At 38.5% G+C, this 25,112-nt stretch overlaps 1 protein-coding gene across 1 annotated transcript in view; it reads right to left on the bottom strand.

Annotated features, from left to right (window-relative positions):
* Nucleotides 1-25,112, bottom strand: part of fto (FTO alpha-ketoglutarate dependent dioxygenase) — a 138,049-nt gene that overhangs the window by 90,810 nt on the left and 22,127 nt on the right. Inside the window, exons 2-6 of the mRNA XM_082161172.1 lie at nucleotides 13,954-14,031; nucleotides 11,402-12,131; nucleotides 8,012-8,233; nucleotides 5,003-5,082; nucleotides 4,758-4,901 (exon numbers count right to left, since the gene is read on the bottom strand). Of these exons, the coding sequence (XP_082017298.1) occupies nucleotides 4,758-4,901; nucleotides 5,003-5,082; nucleotides 8,012-8,233; nucleotides 11,402-12,131; nucleotides 13,954-14,031 (1,254 nt within the window). The remainder of the gene's footprint in view (nucleotides 1-4,757; nucleotides 4,902-5,002; nucleotides 5,083-8,011; nucleotides 8,234-11,401; nucleotides 12,132-13,953; nucleotides 14,032-25,112) is intronic.

Raw genomic sequence — 25,112 nt, 5'->3', positions numbered from 1 at the left:
CAAATAAGTTATATACTTTTGTGTCTGGAACCACCATTCATTACAGTAATCAGGCTGTTAGTACTACTGGTTTCTGACCACAAGGACCATTTAAAAAGGACCAAAAACAAACTCCAAATCATTTTGAAAGGCTTTTGAAAACTAGGCCGGTGAAGTCCAGTCCTTGAACAAGAGGTCAAACCATAGCAAGCAGCTGACATCTACTTAACAACGTCTGAAAAAACAGCAGTCAAGTGTGTTTGATAGTCTGTAAAATGTGGTTGTTGGACAAAAATGTTTTGTGCTCCAGTCATTCTTCACTATCCAGCTCTCTGGCCTATGTGTACTGTATTATATCAGCGTGCTCTGAAACAACAGCAATCCAGACGTCCATCCATTTATCAAACTCCATCCATCCATCAGTGGGCAATTTAGTAGCAGAATAGAGCAGCAGAGGGGACTGTGTGCTAGTCACCTGAGTCAGTGAGGTGGGGAGATGGGGGAAGGGCATTTGTATGTGGCGGTGGGAGTGATTTTCAAAACTAAACACCCACACTAAGGTCACACTAACAAGGGAACGCAAGTAGCCGCACATACACATACACAGATCCAGAACAAATCACACACACACCTCTGTGACCACATACATGCACAAGCCACTTGCTTTGTACTTGACATCTTTGCGTCTTTGTGTGCCGCTGATCATAACTGTGTCATCACAATAGGAAGGAGGGTGATGACATCTGCATTTCCTGTTTTCCTGTTTGTAGTTTTGTTTCCTTTGTTTATGTCTGCTGCTACGTTACACCCAGGAGAGACGTAAAGATTTATCACACACGCCAAAAACATCGCACCTACACACACTTCCCTTTCTTTCTTTTCGTTCTTTACTTCATTGCTTTCATTCTTCATCCTATCAATCTCTCACTTTCTCTCTCTACAGGGAGCAACAGAATCCACCACAGGCTCTCAGCCTTTCTCCTCTGGGAATCTCCCCATCTTTGACTCTTTTGAAGTGATGAGTTAACCCTCCTAATGATGCTTAATGTAGCCACGTGCACGTGTGTATCTGTGTCTGCCCCACATGTAAATGTAAGCACCTCACATTTGCCCTCCCACAAGCTATGAACAAAGCACTGCTCCAAAATTCATTCTCCAAACAACAGACACCCTCTGCGCCTTAGCTAAGAGTTACAACTACACAACACGCCGACAACATAACACCAGAACAGCATCCAGAGCATCCACTACGTCTCTTCACTGAATTGAACTATAAAGTTGCCCGGTTTGATCTGGAGCAACTGAATGACATGAAAGTACATGAGATTTTAAACAACAAACTCAAAACCAAAAAATCATGAAATATTAAGAACAGTTGTGATTGTTTTTATATTCCCGTTCAATAAACAATGAATTCATATGAGTAACTTCATATGGTTGTTGTTGTTGTGTTTATGAAAAAGTGTTTAAGAATTTATGAAGTTACATTATACAGTAACTTTTGGGTCCGTAAGATTTTTTTTTTACTCTTATGCTCAACAAGAGTGCATTTATTTGATCAAAAATGCAATAAAAACAGTATATAAAATAACTGTACTATCTGATAATATTTTATGTTCTGCAAAACTGAATGTTCAGCAGCAATTACTCCAGTCTTCAGTGTCAATATTCTGATTTGGTGCTCATGTAACATTTCACATTATTATAAATGTTAAAAACAGTTGTGTTGCTTAATATTAGTATTTTATTAATCTTTTTCAGGATTCTTTGATGAATACAAAGTTCAAAAGATGTGAGATAGATTTTTGTAACATTATAAAATGTCGTTACTGTTACATTTGAACAATTTAAAGCATACTTGCTAAATAAAAGTAGCATTTCTTTTTTTTATTCTAAATTATATATAAAATAGACGTATAGCTAGTTTCCTTACATTATAGATGGAAAAAAAGAAAAAAGTAAAGACGAATGTAAAAATGTCATTGTAACATTTAATGGAAAATATGAAAATACAAATATGAAAATATATTTGTAAAAATAAAAACTGACATTTGTTCAGTCCAGTGAAAGCACTAGCAGGGCAAGTAAAAATATTAGTGCCTCAACTGGATAGCAGTAAAAAAATCCTCACTGTTTAGCTACTTTTATGTTCTGAGTAATACAGTATGTTTAGTATTAATAGCACTATGTAGTATGTGCATGTATTTTTAAACCTTGCACCAAAGAAAAAGAAAAAAAGAAAGAAACTGGTGTGAACAGGTCCTTTATTTGACAGACTGTAAAACTGCACAGCTGATACTCTTAATCTGCTTTATCAATACCTGTGTAGGCTATCATTCTTTAAGCATTCAAACTGGCTTGAACGGGTTTCATCTTTAGTTGGACTGAGATCAGACACCCAGGGTTCACTTTCACATATGGCCACCTTCAAAGAAATGCTACACTTTGTGTTGGTTCAAACCTACAATTGCTGCAGACCAATACCGACCGCTGACAGCCTCTCAACAGACGCCGGAGGCTACAAATGCTAGCAGCCGCTTTTGTGTCTGTCGTTCCCCCCCGCGCCTGCCTGTCTGTCTGTCCTTCTGTGTTGAAAGCCCACACAGCGCCGAGAGCTTTGAGCCAACATGGAGGCCAGTTTCCCGCAGAGCAGGCCTGCAACAAGCACAGAGCTGGAAACTATGCGACTGGCATTTAGAGCCAAGCCGTCTGCTGCTGTGAGGTACTGAGACTAAATGCCACCTGCATATGCTGGAGGTGAGAAAGAGAGGAAACAGACAGAAACAAAAAGGCTTTCAGTGACAGGTGGAGAGTCTGTCGGTCTACTTATACAGCTGAACGTGGTGGTAACTACACATTAGCTACGGTACTAGTCAGGAGCTCATCACGGTGACCTCCAGATATAACAATGCGGCATCTTAAATATTAAATGGGTTTAGGTTTCCAGACATCTCTCTCAAACGGCTCACTGTTTGGACTACCAATCAATTTCACCAGAGCACCCTCGAGTCCAGATCTGTTGTGACTCAATCAATAGAGGCCAGTCTGTGCTGTTTGCTCTGTAAACCCACATAATGTGTACACCTGGTCATACAAATAAAGAGCCATATATGTGCATGCACATCAGCTCAGACAATGAGAATTGTAGAGATGCAAAACATAAGAACACATAACTAAAGCATTCAGTCACATAACTTTTTTTGATGCACATCTAGGATTTTTTTTTTTAAATAAATGTTATGTACTTTATGCATGTGTATGTGTATTTTGGCAATTTTATTTGCATCTTGGTGTTTAGAAACCCATCTATTGCACATAACTAAGGGAACACAAACATTTCTAGTGCTTACACAAAACTGGTGCATTCTGATCAGTCGATAAAAATGCATTAATGGAAATCCGATTACTGATGCAAAACTTGAATATGCACAAGCAAATTCAACTTGAGAGCAATGGTGGATAGATTTTCAGTGAATAACGACTTGAATTTCTGTCTGTTCCTCATACAAAGCTATCAACATATAGCTCCAGAAGAAGAAAAAGACGACGCAGAATGAAGCCACTACTGTCGCACAAAATCATGTCGCCAGAGTAGACAAACAACAGTGAGACACTTCACCAGCATGTGATGAAGAAATAGCTCACCAAATTTATCATCACAAAAAAAGTGCTGATCAACAAAAAGTAATTTTTGTTTATTTTGGGTTTATTGTTTAGGTTGGGTACAGAATCCTACAAAGTTAAAGATAAATTTGCCTAATAGCATTATTTATTTATTTATAATTTATTATAAAGATATCATGATATTTATTAATAAATTATTTTGTCAATAATAATGTAGTAAAAAATCAGATTTTGTGTGAGTGTGAGTTGAGTGTGCTTTCTTGTGTCCATTTGAAATTTCTATACACTTTCACTGTATAGAAAAGAGTAACTTAGACATTTCCAAAACACACAGGTTAGCAATGACTTGAGGTTGAGTAAATTATGAAAGAATTGTTAGGTGAAATAGCCCTCTTAATTCCACAACGATGCAAGCTCAACACCTTTTCAGAAAACTCTGTGAGACAAAACGAGATGCAGAGAGAGAAAGAGAAGAAAGGATCTCTTTCCCAACAACCTCTCCAGCAAAAACCTCCCCTGAACCTCCATATACCAGTACCAACCCTTAAAAATGCAGGTAAACATTGGCCTTTATCAACGGACTTACACAGTACATTAATCCTACACACTACAGATCCTTTACAAATCCCCCATCAGGGGCTGCTTACAGCAAAATCTCCATGCAGTCCACCACACTAAACAAAAGGTAGATGCTGAGCTCTGCTAGAACAGTGTGCTGGGATAAATACACATATCAATAATAAATAATACACTAATACATCATTTAAGAACCCACACAGGCCCTCGTGGGCAGTTTCAACAAAATAGCCTCAATCAGGTCAGAGTGTTGAGGTCGGTAACCTCCAGGGAAGCTGCTGCCCCCGGGCAGGGGTGTGTATATATATATATATATATACACTTTATATTTTCAAGGGTTTTTTAAGGTGCTGAGCGATAATCCAGGTGAGATGGAGTTCAATAGAGACCTACACAAGGCCGCACTGATGGTTAAGCCCTCTAAAAGAGCTATTGTTTGGGGTTTGAAAAATTAATGGCAAGTACAACCTTTAAAAAACCTCAGAGCAGCCTCATCCGTCATGGCCTGAGACAAGCGTTTGGGATTTGGTGTTATGAGTACACATTTTACAATGCTTAAAAAACGTTCACATACACACCTCGTTGTGAATGTCCTCAATGCACTGAAGGGTGGAGGGGAGTAGAGAACTCAGACTCTTGGTGTTCTTCTCGGTATTGGTGTGTAAATTCTCCAAGGCCTCTGAGCAGCGTTTCTGTATGTAGTCCAGCGTACCTGTACAACACTGAAGGAACAATACAGATAATAGTATTATTTTTATTCATATAAACCAGACATGAAAGTTGATAATGCTGCGATCAGGGCAACTGGAGAGATGATGCTCACCTGTACGACTCTGTGAGTGGAGCTGAATCTAGCTGTGTCACCAGCCAGTACACAGTGCTGATGTGTCCGATTCAGATCATCTATACAAGCACATTCCAACAGCCACACACACGCACAGACAACAATCAGAAGAAACACACTTTAACATTATTATAAACTCTGGGAGGTAGCATTTGTCTTGGTCGATCAAACTCTTAAGGCCCATAGGCCCTTCAAGCGAAATCGAAGAACTGGGAAAGAGGCCAAAACGAAGTTCGTTTGAAGAGCGATCACAAACACCTTCAAACTACCATTGGTCTGTGGTCTCTCACACTAGAGAGCTGCTTTATAGTAGAAATTGGTTATAGGAAAATGTTTTTTCCATGTTAAATACTGTTTAAAACGGCTTTTTTCTCACTGCTTTCATTTCTGTTGCATTTTGGTGAGTTCAAGACCTCCTGGGAAGTTTGTTTTTACAAGTTGGGAAGTCGTAATTACATTGTCAGGTGCATTCAAGTCACTTACATCGGAGCAAACCTTTTCTTAATTAACTACAAAAATTCAGCAAGGTTTTTTAACTACTTATAGAAAATGAAGGACAAAGAATGCACATCAGGTGTGTTTAGCTTTTTATGTTTTCAATTAATTTATGAAAATTTAACGTCCACTAGAGACGTTGCATCTATTTATTTCACCACGTTTGTCACTGACATGCCCCCAACTTGGAGCTCAAAGAAAATTCAGTTTCCCACTTGTAATTATGACTTTGTTGTGGCATTCACGTGCATTCAACTCATAAATAAGATATTTTCTATGTAACTTGAACACAGCATTTATTTTGTTAATGAAAGGAAAGCGCGCAGCACATATTTACACATTCATCTAAATGCTGCTCCCATCAAAATATGCCACTGCTCAGGTAAATAAAACTTCTATTTTAACCCCTGAGCAAAGAACGAAAAAGAACTTTGCTGTGAGTATATTGGGGCCTTTATTCAGAGGTTATATATGCCCAAAGAATGTAAATATACCAGGGCAGCTCTAGTAATGCAAGTCCTGCCTTCTAACAAAAAAGTTAGTTGTCAAAAAATTGTCCAAAAAAAAGAGCCAATGCAACTGCCGGTAGAAACTCACACTTAGGACTGCACACTGGCAGGACCAAACTAAAACATATGCTTTTTTAACACTATTAGAGTATAAGAAAAAACATTTATAAGACCATTCATGTTAGATTTTTATTTGGCCAGCAGTTTTTGAGATATCATTATTTTCTTATTTAAATAGATAAGAGTTGGTCTTGCATGCCCAAATTAGCTGAGTAGACGTTGCAAATATGTCAGACAAGTGACTTTTTTTGAAAGGGACTGAAAGGGATATGCCCCATTGAAATCAATGGATTCACCACATTCTCTGACGTACAGCAGCATAAACTAGAGCGAGCACAACAGTAACATCGGTTTAATTTCCTACGTATACTATTATTCTTTCCCGTCACATTACATTGACTTTAAAACACTTGCTATCAAATAACACTCTGCATCTCTCAACCTGGACTGTGTCAAAACCTCAATATTAATCATGGGCCGTACCAAATTCCTCTAATACATATTTATCATTATTCTCTCATCGTCAGGTGGCTGCTGCACTCGAGTTAAAAGCGGGCTTTTAAATCTATTGGGTCAAAACCTCAACCTAGGTCTGTCCTGTCCCTGGAGCATTGAGCAAACGAAATCTTATTAGCAGCTGTGCCGGTGTCGGTCCAACAAATTGCTCCCGCTAACCATCCCCAAATTCCATTTTTGAGAATCCACTGATTAGATTTGCACACAGAAGTCTCAGGCATCAGCGGATGGAGGGGAAGAGCTGTGACAGTGTTAGAGACTGATGGGAATGTGGAGTTGAATATCATTCTGCAAGTTATTTACTGTATGTCCTCCATCAGCTCCCACTCTCCCTTCCTTCTTTGTTTTTTTTTCTTTCCTTCCTTCTCCCTTCTTTTCTTTTTCCTTCGGCTTTCCTTTTTTAACTTATTTTATCTTTTTCCTTCCCTTCAATCCCTTTTCCTTACTTTTTATTTTCCTAATACTTTCTTTACTTTCTTTCCCTTTAATTAACTTTCCTTTTTTTGTATTTTCTAATACATTATCTTCCTTTTTTACTTCCTTTCTTTTCCCCTATTCAACTTAATATGCCTTCTATCCTTGAAAAAGCACCTGATGTGAATTGCTACACTACAGCTTCTTCCATCCTCCTTTTCCTTCATTTTCCCTTAAAAAAAGCACCTGATGTGAACTTCCTTCCTTCCTTCAGCCATAAGACATAGTCTCATTAACCGTTCATGAGGCAGTTTCCCAGTCACACTTTCACCCTTGTCCTGTGCCCAGAAAACCCATTATGACCCATTATGTTTATATTGCTTTAGCTTTACACTTAAAATCACTTCACAGGACTGAGAGCACCATTAGGTAGGTATAAATAACTCTAACTTTAGAGCAGCCAGCAACACAGAGGTACGGCCACTGGAAAGCCTTTCCAAATAGATGAAAATGTCCAAAGATGATTGATAAAATGTGTGCAATGGAGGGGAAGCATTAGTCATGCTTGGACACAGAAATCGGGAAATAAATAGTGTCCTTATCAAGGTCATCAAACACACTTTATGGGCTATTTAGAGGAGAGGGTTTGTGCAAATGTAGGTTCATAGATGGGGGGCATCTGTTGTAGCCATCAGTAATAAAGGCCTTGATTTACTGATTCTCTCTCTGTCTCAGTCCTGCTCTCAGACAGGGGTCACAGCGATTCATAAAATAGCATTTGGTTTGCTTAACCTCTCATGACAAAGGAACATGTGGAAGCAAAATCCTAGGGAAACAGACACACACATGCACATAAAAGGATGTTGATGTGCACATCCTCTGGGAAAGATAATTCCTGGTCTAATGCATTTCAACATGACCGAGACGGTACAATCCCCTTTACACATGTACTTGAGTCTACTGTTTCTGGACACGGATGAATGCGATTGTGTACCTGTCATATAGTAGCAGTCTCCAGACTGTAGAGGCAAAGCGAGACCTGGTGTGTGAATGTCCCAGGCCACCTTCAGGCCAACACGCCAACACACCTTCTCTTTCTCCACTTCCTCCTTCCCCAAACCTTCTCCTTCTTCCTTCAGTTCTTTACTTGTTCCTTCACCCTCTGTCTCTGTTTCTTGTTCTTTACTCTGTCCCTCACCATCTTTCTCAGTCACCTCTGTAAACACAGACGTAGTTTGACATTTAGAGCAGAGATGTACCTACTGTATATTATTTATAAACAATACCAATAATCTGATAATTATGTATTTGTGATAGCCAATGACCGTTAATGGTCAATATTACATTTCTATAGTAATACTTTATTTTAAAGTGTTTATTTTAAATCGAATTTGTGACATCACTGTATTAACAACTGAATGTTCAATTTGAGTAAGTTTAATATATATTTAATTGTTTTTGAAAAAAGTCTCTTATTTATTCTGCCTGCTGTCCAAGGCAGCATTTATTTGCTCAAAAATGCAGAACATTGAAATATACAATAAAACATTATTACAATTTAATGTTTTCTATTTAAATATATTTTAAAATTTAATTTATAAATTAAATTAGGGGTCAAAGCTGAATTTTCAGCATCATTACTCCAGTCTTCAGGTCACATGATCCTTCAGAATTCATTCTAATAGGTTGATTTGGTGCAAGAAACAGTTCATATTATTATCAATGCTGAAAACAGTTTGTGTTCCATAATATACTGACGGAAACAGTGAAACACAACAAATGTTTGAGGTAAATACAAAATATATACTGTTACTCAGCAAGGACACATTAAATTAATCAAAAGTGACAGTAAACACATTTATAATGTTACAAAAGTACAAAAGTTTTTTGTTTTGTTTTTATAAATGCTGTTCTTTTGAATTTTCTATTCATAAAAGAATGCAAAGGTTTCAACATTAATACTAATATGAGACATTATTAATAAATGATAATAATTTAGCAGCAAATCCGCATATTAGAATGATTTCTGAAGGAACGTGACAAAGAAGAATGGAGTAATGATACTGAAAATTCAGCTTTGCTGTCACAGTAATAAATTACATTTTTAAATAAATCAGGACTGTAATAGTATTGTACAGTACAGTATTGTAATAATATTTCACATATTACTGTTTTTACTGTTTTTTTTTTTATCAAATCAAATAAATGCAGCCTTGTTGAGCATTTTTCAACAACATTATTATTCTAATTTGTTTGACCTGTAGCATAAGTCGTTCAACTTCCACCAACGATCTGTGTTATATAAAAAATTAAAAAATTATTACAAATAAAGAGCCAGAAAGAAAATAACGAATAAAAGTGTAACTGATGAGAGAAGAAAAAAAACTAGAGGGCAGGCTGACACCTATCAGTAAAATCAATACTAAAGCACTCTTGGAAGCATGAGCCCTGAGCAAGGCTTTCTCTTCGCTCAGCAGGGATAAATAGTAACTTAATTTCAGCCTGTGATTTCTGACACAGCTCTCAAAAGGCCATCTGCAGCCAACACAGCAGCGACGGAAAAGATTCCTTCAAAAACACTTCAAAATCACAGTGGCATAAACTAATGCCTGTTAGAAAAGGAAATGAGCTGGATCTAGTCAATGTTGGATGAAGAGCTGAACAGATTTGTCACTGAGCGACTCCCCCGCAGCACGACCAACATACTCTATAAACCCATCACATGAAAAGCATCAGTAAGGCATTCTCTTCAAAGTGTTCAGGTGAAACACAAATCTATACAACACACAGATGTTATCCAAAGGGACAATATAAAAAAAAAACATTCATGCAACACACATAGCAACAAGTAAATGATGTACAAAGTGAAATTCCTCTGAGCAACAATCCGTTTCAGCTGGTCTGCAGCATTTCATAGCGATTTCTACAAAGTGAAGGCAACATTTTGTGCGATGCCCTGCACGGGTGCGTACGCGCTGCAAAAGCGCTCCATCAGGGGAGTCTCTCTGAAGTCTGGAACTGAGGGGTCAATTTTACCTCCAAAAGAACAGCTGCGGAATAATTCCACACAAACTGACACATTCTCACACAAAAACACACACACAAACCATTCATGCACTGTTTGAAGCGGGCTCTGGGGAGGTCAAAGGTCAAATCGGTCAGTAAGAGATTGGCGAAACAGAGCTTGTGAGGCAGGTGGTTCTGGTTAGCACACCACACTCTGTTCTGTCGAACTGACACACACATGCACACAGCTGCATGCTAAGCTGTTAGGCTGACGTGAAGAGAGACTGATGTCCAGAAAAACTTCTCCAGTGAGATTCGTGTGAAATATGGAAGATCTGGCTCCTTCATGGAGCAAGTTCATACAATGGCTGCATGAGCACATTCGAGCCATTAAGTGAAGGATGGTTTTGAACTGGTTGGTGTCATAATAAATGTTTTAGGTTCTCAGCAGTGGTAGGCAAAAAAATACCGGACTGTTTTGGCCCCTCAATAAAACTGTAATGGATGGGAATGTTAAAAGAGAGAGTTCAATCAAAATTGAAAATTATTAAAATGCATTTCTTGCTTCTCCAGAACATACATAAAGATATTTTGAAGAAAGAAAAAAAAATTCTTGGACCACAAGGACTGTGAATGTTTGGACAAAAAATTTTCTTTTAAATATCTCAGTGTATGTTTCACACAAGAAAGTCATACAGGTTTGGAACGACATGATGGTGAGTAAATAATACTTTTTCCAGTTAATTATCGCTTTAAGACAATATGCGATTCAATTTCTCAGTCACAATGCAAATTCTAAAATGAATCTTAAAGTAAATCTATGTTTTATCCATTATTATTATTCATTAATAACTAATGAAATTCTGATTATGAACTTTTCTGGGGAAAAATCAATGCAGTTGAATCTATTATGGAAGGTCTTTTTGAAGTGGAACATTATATTATTTAAATAAATTCATACATTAAACAATGTATTACTAAATAAATAAATTGTTATTTTATTTAAAAAAATCTATTAAATACATTATTTTATTCCTATTTCTGAGAGTTATTGGACAAAAAGTGTGAAGAGGGGGATATGAAACTTTTGAGAAGAAAGCAGAGCACAGATTCAAGACACGGGTTGAGGACTCGTGTCCAGTAATATAAAACACAAAAAACACAAAAACAAAGATGTACAACAGTAAACTGACATAATAGACTAGTACATCATGTATTAAAGGTACATATCAGCTTGGATGGGCCTTCAAATATTGTCTGGACAAAGTGGGGCCTTGGAGTTAAAGAGGTTGTGAACCGCACTGATAGAGCCTCATGGTCCCACGACTTTGAGACAATATTATTTTACATGCTCTACCCAAGGCTTTTGACCCCTCACCTTCATTCTTTGGCTCTGCTGGGCAGCTATAGCTGTAGACAGCAACTGGTGAAAGAGGAACCAGGTTCTCGTCATGATGCCAACCAACTGCCATTTTGCCCATGCCGTAATAAGGCTCTTCCTTTAGTTGAGTCATGGCAGTGGGGTCCATGTAATTGATGAGGGTAACGTTAAACTGAACCAAGCTGGATATAGCAGGTGGCGGAGCGGACGAAGGAGGTGAGGAATGAGAGCAGCCCTGACCGCTGTCTTCCTCCTCCTCCTCCTGCTTCTCAAGTAACCTGTCCTTAACACTCTCTTCGCACGTCCCCTCCCCCGGCGTGTCTTCGCTGTTTTCGGTGTCACTGCGGGATCGCTTGACGCCTCTCACGTTTGTCTGCTGTACGTCCGAGCAAAAGAACTGATTGAGCTCCCACAATGCTTTGCAAGCGTCCCTCAGGTCAGAGTCACAGCACTGTTTCTCTTTCTCATCTTTCTGACCTTCTTCTCCCTCACAGTGCCAGGGGATGGTGAACAGACGGGTGTCCAGATAACGGTACGTGTAGCCCGGCTGACCCACGAGAGCACGTGAAACGGCCGTAAAAACATCCCGGTCTCGGACTCGGACAAGATCTCGGAGGAGACATCCACGCCGCTGTAGAGTTATCAGAGCAGACTGCACCTTCTCATGAAGACCATCTGGCAGGGTACCGGACTGCCGTAAAGCCAGTCCTGCGTAACTGGAGTCCCACTGTCACATTACAGACACAAGCAAACAAATGTAATTATTAAAAACATAACAAAAAACAAACAAAAAACTCAATTTCTGATCAATACTTTTCAATTACTTCTTTCCATTTGTTTGTGACAATTAGATCTTTTCTTTTAATTGATGAAAATTCAGACTGAAAAGCATTTTCTAGACATTTAAATATTTTAGAGCAGAAAAAAAATATGGAAAACATATTCCCTAGAGAAATTCCAAAACTTCTAAATGTGAAGAGTGTCATTTCTGCACGACTAGCGGCATTCAACGAATTACATTCATTACACAATTGAAATCTGTTTGATCTGCCCTAATGGTCGACCAAACAGTGTGTGTTTGGGGCAGAACTCAAAGATTGAGCAGGGGTGTTTGAAACTTGTTTTAAAACAGCCCTACTAGTTTTTGCAGTTCTGTTTGATGATGACAATGGCACCAAAATGATTTATCGTTTTCCATGCCTCCTGATTTTAAGTTTTCTATGACCGCACAAATCCATTGAAATCTTTACATTACACACAACAGTTAGAAAATTTGGGCAAATCTAAGGCCTAATCATGGCTTAAAGGTAGGGTAGGTAATCATTTTTCTAAAAAAAAAACATTCCAAATTTGTTTAAACTGTCTTTATATACCAATACATAATTAAAATGTAAGTACTCTGAAAAAGAAAATATAAAAATCGAGTGACTGTAGACCTTTTAATCTGCAATAAACACAGCTCATTATTTCCATTCACTCCACCCCCTCCCTTCTGAGCTCCTTCCAAAGCCACGCCCCCAAAACACATGAACGCGTGACGCCAAACGCTCAGGCTGGAACAAGACGCATTTATTACCTGAGACGAGTGGAGAGGAAGGAGCGCAGTACATACAGTGACATCATGTCAGAATCACATGTAATAAAATACCTAACTTTATCACTATGAATATAAACAAATAAGATTTCTTTTAGTACTCACTATCAAGCTAGCATATCGATAATGGTAAAGTTTCATTCGGTAACGAGCTATATTTATAAGGCAAAACTAAAAACAGGTTGCATTGATACACGTTTTTCCATTACCATCAGTTACACTGTGATGAAGATGAATTTCGTGTAAGATTCATAACATATACGGTGTTTTGCATGTAAGAGTTTCCATGATGAAAACGTTGTTGACTCTAATGAAGACTAACGTACACTCCGAGTCCGGAGACAAGTACCGCATCGTCGGTTCGAGGACAGGTCCGGGGTTGAGGGCGAAGCAGAGGAGGTCGTTCAAGAGCGCGGGCAGGGTCCGAGGAAGTAGTTTTTGCCTTGTTTGCCTTCGCTGACTGCATATGCAGGTGCTTTGAGCTGAATATTTCCGGGAACGGTGACATGTGATGAGTGCACGCCGGGCAGCGCGCGCAGTGGGGCTCGGGGCGGGCACGAGACATGAAGGCATCTGATTGGTTCTTTACATTCGCACCGAATGGCAGTGATTGGTCAGAGTTTTTACTGTCCTGCAGCTGCTACAGAGGTCTGATTTTTTTCATTCCTTTTTCTAAACACATAATGTATTGACTACTATCAGGATGGAAGGACCATTTCACCCAGTATAAAAAAAAGTGTTTCTGAACAGGATTACCTACCCTACCTTTAATCTAAGCCTTGTCTGTGAAACTGGGCCTATGTCTTTACTGTCACTTTTAATCAATTTAATGTGTCCGTGTTGCTGTTCCAACAGTAAATCTTATTGACCCCAATCTTTTAAACAGTAGAGTACATATATCAGATTTGAAATTATGGAGTAGTGTGGATACTGGATATTTGTATAAATTTCTAACCAGATCCTGATATCCTGGGTCTGTAGGAGAAAGGTAGGGAATCCTCTGCTCCCCCAGTTCCTGTATAAGCCTCCGCCTCTGTAGTGATGAAAAAAAAAAATACACAAATACACATAAATGAAGACTTTTATTCACATATTCTTTAATGTTTTCATCAGGCAGTGTATTGGAAAGTCCATAGTGGACTTTATTAACAAAAAGATTACCAGCTAATTAATGCTAAATTAGATGTAAAAGCATTCACACATCTACACAATTAAAGAGCTAGAAAAGAGGAAAAGTTCACGCACTATAACAAGTGTCTCTTCCTAGTCAGAGCACATTTACCCAGAACCCTCTGCTGCCATCCCATAGTACTCCTCTGTTCATGGGTATCTCAGGCTTTTACGGCTCTAGCAGAGAGTCTTCTCAAAGACACATAAACTACGCCCTTCTATGCATCGCTCGTCTGTTAAAACTCAACCTGCTCTGCCCATCAAAGAGCGTTTCATTGGGCTGCATTCCATTCCGACCTGTAAATCCAACAGCAACCGGTGTAAAACTCTGATACCCAAATAAATTTCACAAGTGCACTCACTCCCGTCCTTCTGCGACATACACACGTCCTCTATTTCTTCACTGCAGGTGCAAGAGAAACGGCTTTCTCTCACCCCGTTCAGGTGGGACGGTGGGGGGTGTTACATCAGTGACCCCGCTCCGGCCTCCGTGCCAGAGACCCCCGTCAAGCAGCTCGGCAGAATGGTCACGCTGTTCCCTTAAGAACGTAGACACACAGCCGAGACGTTAACGGAGAAAGAGGGCCATATATATGCCCTATATTCCCTGACATTTACGAAGACTGAGTTTCACATTTCAGCCATGTTAATAATGGCAGTGTTTTCACATGGGAAGGGCTTTTTGTGAGTGCGCAGAACGGCAAGACTTCACCCAAATGGGTCTTGACTTTTAGAGTAAAATAAAATGTCCTGTTAATAACATTAAAGTAACAGCATTAAAAAGGTTACGTCCTGATTTGAGAAAGGACATGGGTGCACGTGCGAGAGTGTGCGGATGTGTTCATGAGTGGAAATAGGACTGTATAACCGTTAAAGTTACTGCAAGGTTTTGCAATAACGGAACAAGGAGACTCTTGAGAAAAAGGCGCTCTGGAGGGTTTGATGCAGCCCAGTCTAGACACGATTCTTACGGTTATTTCTGCTAAACAAAAACAATAAAAAGACAAAAGACAGACAGACTGTCAAATAGAAATCTACAAAACAAAATAACATGCACTATTCATGGACAGTCTTGACTTAAAGGCCTAAGAGAGATAGAGAGAAGGGAAGAATAAGGTGAAGGAAAAGGGTGAGAATGAGACAAAGTGGATGCATAAAAGGAAGAGAAGAAGAGAGATAAACTGACAACTTGACACATACTCATTGTTGGTGTCAAAATGTATCTCATGACAGAAGCGATGGGTATTAAAAAGAAAGATTCAGTGGATGTGTGTGTTTGTGTGTATTTTTTCCACCAGTGGCAATGCTTGGCTGCTCTGATGTGCAAACACAATGCCCCACACACACACACACACACACACACACACAGCTGGTCTGGGCAGCAAAGTTTCTGGGTTTGTCTTGAGGAGCAGTGGCCTGTCACGCAGATGTCAAATACATCAAGCTGCTCACAAATTCCAAAGAAATAAAGAGACAGACCCATTCTACTCCACAGATGAGCCTAAGCGAATGCTCTTTTCTCTCACACATGACATACACACACAAACAAATGAAGGGAAAAAAACGTGCATTCACACACACACAAACAATAACACTCCTCTTAGATCAGAGACAGGTAGACAGTCAAACATAGAACTAAAAGGCAAAATTTAGGTTGGGTTTAAGTAAAAAAAAAAAATATTCCTTTATTCCTTTTGAATAAACTTAATGTGTATTCTTGAGGAACTGGCTGAGTAAAACTCAAGGAGAAACAGCTACCTTTAAATGTATGATATGTATGATATATATACACAGTTTTTTGTTGTTGTTGTTGTTGTTTTTGGTGGGTTTGACTAACTTTTTAACTTTTAACTTCACAGCGCTGAACATTATCAAAAAAAGAAAACATTGAAAAAAATGAAGATTGAAAAAATGAAAAATAAAATAGCACAACAGTTATCATGGGTTGTACAAACTTTTACCAGCACTGAAGATTCTTGAAATGTTGTCAAAAAAGCTTGGAAGAATGGGTTAAAAAGTCAATTATTGTAAATAAAAATAGTTAATTGATGTAAAAAAAAAAAAAAAAAAAAAATGTATATATATATATATATAGTAAAAAATATATTGAAGATGGAAAATAAAAGAAAAAATTTTAATGAATATTTTTGTAATAAACATGAAATGTGCTACTAAAAAATATTTTTATGGTGCGGATAGTGAAAATATTGGTAGCGCAAGTACAAATCTGAGCAACTGAAAAGCAAAAAAAAAAAAACTTTACAGTACAGTGTGTTTGCCAACACATCTGAGAGTTTCATTGTATGTATGTGTGTCTGGAGGTATTGAGATCCATGTGTATAATAGAGCGCCGTGTTTGGCGAGTACACGGTTGGAGCTTGTGTGTCACCAGTTACTGAGCTCCTCTTCTCCTGCTGAATCAAACACTCCCGACAGCTAACCTGTACAACATCAAACCCAAACATGGCGGCGGACACACACATCAAACACACTTCCTCCACGTCTCCTATTTGTCAGGGAGTTGCGGAATGTATTCTGTGGGTGACGGAGGTACAAGCGGACAGAAGCAAGAGGAAAAGCAGGGGATGTCCTCCTTAAAGGGAAGGGAATGAGAAAACGGACACACCTGAGTAAACAGAGCCGTTTACCTCATGCTGAAGGCTTGTGTGTGACTGCATCGAACTTGCCTGCGAGAACACACCACATAGGTGCCATGACACACGCCCGTGGACCCGACTCAAACAGACTCACAGCCGTACGAAAGTGGAAATGTAATCAGAGTGTCAGGATCTCTAAGTAACAGGAAAGAGTTTCCATCATGTTACAAAGATGTGAACACCGCAGAGGAGGTTTAGCTGACAGCCAGATGATCCATGTGGCAAACTCACGGTTAGCTCAGCTCAAACAGGACGGTCCTATGGAAACAGGCACCACATTATTGACCATTTAGATTTGGCCGACTAGAGTGAGGCCGAATGAAAAGTCTGGAAACGGTTCCATTGTTCCAACGTCAATGGGTTTTTGGTTAAACACCCAAAATAAGGTCTGTTGTTACCACAAGCTCAAGATATTTTTGCACTTAATTCCATGCCTGACACCACAAAAGGACAAAAGGGGGTATTCCCCTCCTCAGATCTGATTTGTGTCCCCCCGATATCAATTTTTCCTAGGTATAGGTAACCATAAAGTTTACTCTTTTCTTCTCCCAGTTCACCGACCCCTTACTTCTATGTGTTTTTGGGAGAAGTAGATGAATTTACGTGATGTAAATCAAACAAATCCAATTCTCAGAACTGTGGAGCACACTATGCTGGCACCTATCCCGAGTCAACTAACATGATCACTGTAAAGGTGGTTAAATGACAAAAACACATTCACTTACACAATTGACAATCTATAGTATAGATATAGTTAACAAGTTTGTGAATATTTTGAATAAAAAAGGAAAAACTAAATAAAAGCAATACATGTGATACAGCGCTATAGTGGCTGTGGTTCTGTACCAGTACATGATGGCCCCCTCAAGAATTATGAATGCCTTCTATGTGTCTTGAAAAAGGTGGTTGCTAGCAAATGGCTAAATAGGACTACTGAGGTTGTCAGAGACATTTAACATCATTACACAGAACAGGAAAAAGCACTCAGTCCGCTATTACAGCCTCTTTGTGCTTATACCTGTGCTGTTGCAAACTATTCTAACTCAGAGTTTCCAGCGTGTAGATTTTAAATAATGATTGAAAGAGTTGTCAGAAGCTTAGTGGTGACGTTGAAGTTGTGCGTGTTGTAGTTCATTAATAGCCTACGTTTAGCTTTTAACTTCTGGCGATTGTATTTAGGCTTCAAACGTTCAATATGAATGAACAAAAGCTTTTGTTGATCACAGAGCCTATTTTCTGCAATAATCCAAAAGCCTGTAGAAAAATCCTGTTTTTTGTTGTAATGCTAACTTCTGGGTTTGCCTACAAAATGACACCCTGCAGTTCTTCTGTTGTTATTAGTTTAGTTATAAACAGGACATTACATTTCCTGAAGAACAACTGAGTGGTGCTTAAATGTGAAAAAGTCGTCGAAACAAAGGTTTGTGGGTGGTTGCCAGGGCATTACTGTGTGTTTTCTAGGGTGTTCTGGGCTGTTATAATCACGCAAGTATGCAAATGCAGGCACGAGGGCTTTGCCAATGGAGGTAAAACTAATAATAAACCTGAGAGTAAGCAAATACTACTTTGTTACCACAAAGAGAAGACTGACAGTAAACAAACAAAGACAATTACCATAATCCCTGCTAGAGCACCCCTAATGGCAGTTGCTGAGAATGCAACATGTACTTGCTATGAACAGACACATATTGTAACAATGCACAAAAATGAAATTTACACAGAAGTATTTGCATTGCTTTCACATAATTCTCGGGCAGAGTACAAACTGTGCAGTTTAATAGTAATAGTGTTTTTTTTAAATCTCTAACCCCAAGTATGAGCATTAGTTATAGTACCACTAATTACTTTAAGAAGAATTTCTGACATTTTTGGTTAATATATAACTAAATACAAAGTATAATTGTATATTTATTTTCAGTTAATAATAAATAAATAAGAATCTTTTTCTTTTTTGAGGTACAAAGTTGCTGAAAATGTCTCTAAAAGAAGAGTTGGTAACACTATAGTTCAGGGTCCAATTCTCACTATTAACTAGTTGCTTATTAGCATGAATTTTAGGATATTTGGCTGTTTATTACTTATAAAGCACATATTAATGCCTTATTCTGCATGACCTTGTTCTCCATTCCTTAATCCCCAATACCTAAATTGAACAACTACCTTACTAACTATTAATAAGCAGTAACAAGGAGTTTACTGAGGCAAATGTCGTAGTATCTCAATCTAAAGTGTTGAGACTGAAGAGTTTGTTTTGTATTATTCCAACCTTAAACAGACAAAAAAAAAAAAAATGAAAGTAGTCATGCCACGGCTCCAAAAATATAGAAATCTAATGACAGACTGACAGAGTGATTAGTTATTCCAACTTTGCAATTTTACAGTAACATTTTAGTTATTTTGTCCCAAAAATTATAGCTAGGTTAGAAACCCATAGGTTAGAAACCGATACTAATGTGTCAACTAAGACGTGGATCATCTATTAGCTTTAAACACAGTACACATATTACACCTGCTTAAAACACACACCCAAGCAACTCACACACTCTCACACATCAAAAGCTTTAATGTCACACGACACTTTGCATGTCTTTTCCAGTTACTCTCATTCACTCTCTCTGGTAAGGTCTTTAGCAGGTGTAAGCCTGCGACTGAAGCCCAAGTTCTCGAATCAATCACTTGAAAGTATTTAAAAATGCACACAGGAGAGTTGCTCCGCTGCCTGCCTGACGCACAACACACAGCCCTTGAGCTTAAGTGCTTTTCAGGGTGTGTGTGTGTGTCGACATCTATTTCACACCCGTCCTCATCCAAAAGCAGAAAAAGATGTTTCTGTGACCGATCACGTCACAAGCTGCCAGGACAGGAGAAAGAGGAGCGAAGAGAGGTGAAAGGTCAGACGCACTGATGGAGCTACACTCACACAAGCAGAAAAACACACAGGCACTGGGTTAGTCTATGGCACACTAGTCACTGTGTTAGTTAGCAAACATCAGTGTTAGGATTATGTTGATGGACAGTTTAGCATTAACCTGCAGATTAGACTACACACGTTTCTGTTTCACAAAGTTTGTACTGATTCAAGTGAAACTCAAATTTTACATTAAATTGATCAAAACTGGGAGTAGAAGACACTTATAATGTTACAAAAGTTTTCTAATTAAAAAAAGGCTGTTCTTTTGAACTTTATTCATTAAAGTATCATTAAAAATGTATCAGTTTAAAAAAATATATAAGCCGCACGATGGTTTTCAACATTGAGCAATTTTTGTTCAGCAGCAAATCATCATATTAGAATGATTTCTGAAGGATCATGTGACACTGAAGACTGGAGTAATGATGCTGAAAATTCAGCTTTGACATCACAGGAATAAATTACAATAAGATATTTCACAATATTAATATTTCTACTATATTTTTTATCAAATAAATAGCAGTGTACACAGTACAAAGAGCTGAAAATAAGTGGAACGGATGGAGGATGTTATGTTATGTTAAAAAAAAAGTGTCATACAATAACATATTTTTAGACATGGATCTTGCAATATAACAATAACAGTGAACTCTCGCATTTCATGATAGCAAAAACCGAATCGGCTATTGAGTAAATATTTGAACCATTTATTTCTAATTAATTTGCATTAATAGTTAGCTTTTCAACAATAAATTGTAGATTCAGATTTTTTTTTTTAAATACATAAACAGCTTAAAAAAAAGATAAATAAAAAATAAACGCTACATTTACACCATGACATTTATAAAATCCAGCCTTCACTATATGGTACAGTACCATGGTAATTTTTATTATGTATTATTTTAGTATCATGCGAATAAGGCAATTAATCAGCACTGTGCTATGACTACTGCACTATGGTTGTTTGTATCGGCTGAAGATGATTAAGATATAAGAGTGGTTTAACTCAGTCTGTCCTTCGTCCTGGTGAGCAGTCAAGCACATCAGTTACCCATCAACCCTCATTTCTATGTCTCAATATCTCCCTTTCCTTCTCCTCTTCCCTTCACCTGTTCAAGCTTCCAGTTTGTCTTTTTTACTTTCTTTCGCTATCCCCCTTCTTGCATTCCTCCTACAAAATCAATATCCTGCTGTAAAGTGCAGTGAGCCCCAGGGAGGAGGCTGCTGATGTGGAGGGCAGTGGAAGTGGTGCGTCCTCCAGGGCTCTCCAGCGGACATGGAGTCAAGGACAGTGTCCGGCCTAGACCTGCCGCCCCTTTCTCACCCACTCTCTCTCTTTCCTCTGCAGGAAGGATCAATAAGCGGGTGAGGCGTTAAATTTCAGCTAGCGGGAGCGTCACGCTCGTTTGGCCCAGCTGAGTGATGGAGCATGCTTGCCCCGCTCGGAGCGTTTCAAGCTGAAAAGAACAGGAGCTGGGATCTTCCTACAATAAACAACTCAATAACATTTTGGCACACTGGTGTATGATGTTTTTAAAAGCGTTCCTGTCAACCTGAGCTAAAGAATGTGTTTCTGTGTGAGAGACTGTGCTGTAGACTCACATCTGAAAATCCCAGCATGACACACTGATTACTCTGTTCTTGGAAGTTCAAACAATAAATCAGATCATTTTACCACTGCTGTCAGCTGTTCCCTGGCACTGTGAATCAAGACATGGGTATCGCTTTGGTAGCCTATTTTACAGCACAAACAGAGCTGTGTATATGTTCAGACTGTTTCATTGTTTAATTTTAAAGTGTCATTTATTCCTATCATGTGATGGCAAAGCTGAATTTTCGGCATCATTACTCCAGTGTCACATGACTAGAATTTTGTTTCTAGCCCTTACTGTTCAAAAGTTAGCCTATTATCATAAACGTAGGTGAAACTTTGGACTGTTGGTGGCGCTAGAGGGACTGAGTTAGAGACTACAAAATGTATGTGGTTAATGTTCAGACCGTCCTCTATCTGTGTGCCAAATTACATACATTTTCCACAAGCGGTTCTATGGGGTGCCATAGACTCAAGAGCGGAAGAAGAAGAAGAAGAAGACTAACGATTACAATTAGGTGCCTACGTACCTTCGGTGCTTGGCCACTAAATAGAAATCTTTCTAACATTACACATGGTTTCCTGTATAATCAGCATCATAATCTGAGACAGAATTCATTTCATGTGTAAGCAAATTGTCATTTATATTTACCCAAATTAAGAGTTTGTGAATCAGAACTGAATCGAAGGAAATGGAAATGTGTATAATCAATACCTAAACGTGCAAGTTCACATTCCACAGTCTATAGCCCAGGCCGCTCTCTGCTCTTTCCCAGCGCTGGACTCCTCTCACATTTTGATGATTTCTAAACGGATTCTGGGAGGATGACTTGTCTGAACAGCATTAGCCAAATCCAAGAGACATGGCAGGAGGAATCTGCCTTTTTTAACTCGTCAGGATGAAATCTTGTTGCTTTATTTACTTCTCCTTCAGTCAGGGTGAACAAAGAGAATATTCTACCAGGGACTGAATAACTTAATCCTCTTTCCTCCCTCCGGCAGAAACTCGGGCAGTGACAGACAGATTAACACAGATGATGTTTGCAAACCCACCCATTTGAAAATGTAATTGCTGGTGGCATATTGAACAGTCTGCTTAAGCACTTAAGTTCATACGAGACCAGTGAAACAGAAGTGACACTAACACGATCCAGTTTGTGTGTGTGGGAGAGAGCATGTGGGGTGTGTTTTGAGGCGGCTCGCTCACCAGCGATCTGGAACACCGTTACTGTCATGTGCCCAATGTACTGTGCCACTAAGAATTAGAGCCAATCAGAAGGGTTAACAGGGCGGAGCGGGGCGGGTCATGCTCCTGGGCTCTTTACAGCATCACAGATGCAAGAGAAGCCATCATAGAGCAGCATCACCCTACAAAAAAAACGAAACTTTAACATCTGCTGAGAGAGGGGGAAGTAAAAACAGATACATTCATGATGTCCAGCTGCCACCTAGTGACAAATCTCTGGCCCTATAGTGAGTGTCTCACAGCAGGAACGGCTGCAGACGCCCATGTCTCCATTAAAGGGATAGTTCACCCCAAAATGAATATTCTGTCATAATTTACTCACTCCTCAAGTTGTTCAATTCAATTCAATTCAATCAATTCAATAAATGTATTGCCATGTCAACAAGTTGATAGGAATTTGTCTTGGTACAACTCTCAGACATAAATAACCTATGTATGAGTTCCAAACCTGTATGAGTTTCTTTTTTCTGTTGGACTCAAAAAAAGATATTTTGAAGAATGTTGGTAATCAAACTGTTGAAGGCACCCATTGACTTCCATAGTAGAAAAATATATATATTATGGAAGTCTATGGCATCCATCAACTATCTGGGGCCTCATTTATAACCGTTGTGTACGCACAAAACAGGCCCTGAAAGAGGCGTACGCCACTTCCGACGCATAAGTTGTGATTTATAAAAACAAACTTGACGGGAAAATTTGCACACCTGCACGCAAACTCTGACCCATGCGTACAAACGTTTTGGAGACGGAGCAGTTTGGCGACACCGATGGTGAGCTGGAGTTAAATGTCTTTTTGGTCACTTTTAGACAGAAAATCTAAAGAAAATCAAACATATATACAGAAAGATAATACAAATATAATTTCACTCACCAAGCCTATCACTTGAAGCAAATATCCATCCCTTCTTAAATGTCCGCGCCAGTGTTGAGCCTTTTAGTGAAACTGACGCAAATAACAGTTTAAATAAATAAAATAATGATTTAAACTATGTTTTACTTCTGATATAAACATTTAGATTAAATATGCCATTCAAATTAATGGAGTTAAACACTTAAACATGAAATCATTATGAGAAGTTACAAAAAAATTTATATTCAATCAATAGAAATATTTGTTGTGGATGCGATGTTTCTTAACACTTTTCCTGTGGCGTGCTGTGTTTTAATGTTTTAACCACAGAGATAATTGCTTATCATGATCATACCAGATTGTCTGAGAAAATAGTTTCGTGCAAATAATGCCCAAGGCCTATCTGTTTCCATTAAAAATATAAATCAATTAAAAATACAATTCGGCCAGTGGAAAAGATTGAGGAAAACTTTCTCTGAAATGTATTTTACACTATTTGATTTATGTATTCAAAAACAAGGATAGGCAACTACATGATTTGTATTAATGTAATGTGTCTTGTACCGCTAAACGTTATCACGTGGATGAATAATCATATGCAAATGATATGCAGATGAGGATCTGCGTTGTAAGCTCCATATATGGTTATTTCGCGGTGGAGACGCATGTACGCACAATCTTCCGCTGACTGGGATTTATAAAGTGAATTCTGCGCAGGTTCTGGCGTACGAACGGTTTTATCAGTCTGAATTTTTTTTTTGCCGTACATCATTTTTGGCTTTCGGGCGCACATACACTTTTAGTAAGGATCCTACGCACAGTTTTATAAACGAGACCCCTGGTTAACAATATTCTTCAAAATATCTTGAAAGAAATTCATACAGGTTTGGAACAATTTGAGGGTGAGTAAATGATGACAGAATTTTCATTTTGGGGTGAACTATCCCTTTAACACTGCCTCTTATAGTACACAGTGCTTGTTTATCCTAGTTTAATTTTTTAACCATTTTAGGTCTCAGGTAATCCAATCTCAGGTCAGCCAAGAGATTGCTGTTAATACATTCAAAAATCAACAACATTTTAAGTCAGCATGAAATAAAATTGTCCATTTTCTAAATGCATGTTATTGATCCAATTGTGATGATTCATCCATGCATACTTTATTTATTTATTTATTGACTTTGTAATTTTTTTAATCAAAATGTCATAACTCAATCTTCCAGTGAAACGACAGACGTCTCTCTGGTGACAGACTTCAATCATTTAGTCCACTTAAACCCCAGCCCTTTCTCAACAACTGATGGAAAGAATCAAGTGTCGTCCTACTTTTTAAAAATATAATACAATCACTCGGATGTACATCACAATATGGAAGAAACAATCTGACGCTACTTCCCTTGCATCTCGATTTTAAGTAATAAATCATAAATGAGAAATAATAATACTGGTAGGCCTACATTCAAAATGTGGAAATCTACACTTTCCCACAATACAGCCAATATCACTATTTAAAGTTTGAGCTCTTTGAATTCAGCCCAAATCTGTAATCTCTAACATTTAGATCCTTTATTAGTAAAATCTGACTTCACCAAACTTGAATTTACAAACAAAGCAGAACAAAACTTTTTCAAATCAGTAACAACAACAACGTGGCGCCAAGATCTGGCAGCTGATACCAAAGAACTT

Source organism: Leuciscus leuciscus (assembly GCF_965113295.1).
Source record: "Leuciscus leuciscus genome assembly, chromosome: 2".
Lineage (NCBI taxonomy): Eukaryota > Metazoa > Chordata > Actinopteri > Cypriniformes > Leuciscidae > Leuciscus > Leuciscus leuciscus.
Note: the sequence above shows the minus strand (reverse complement) of the source record. Positions and strands in the feature narration are given on the sequence as shown.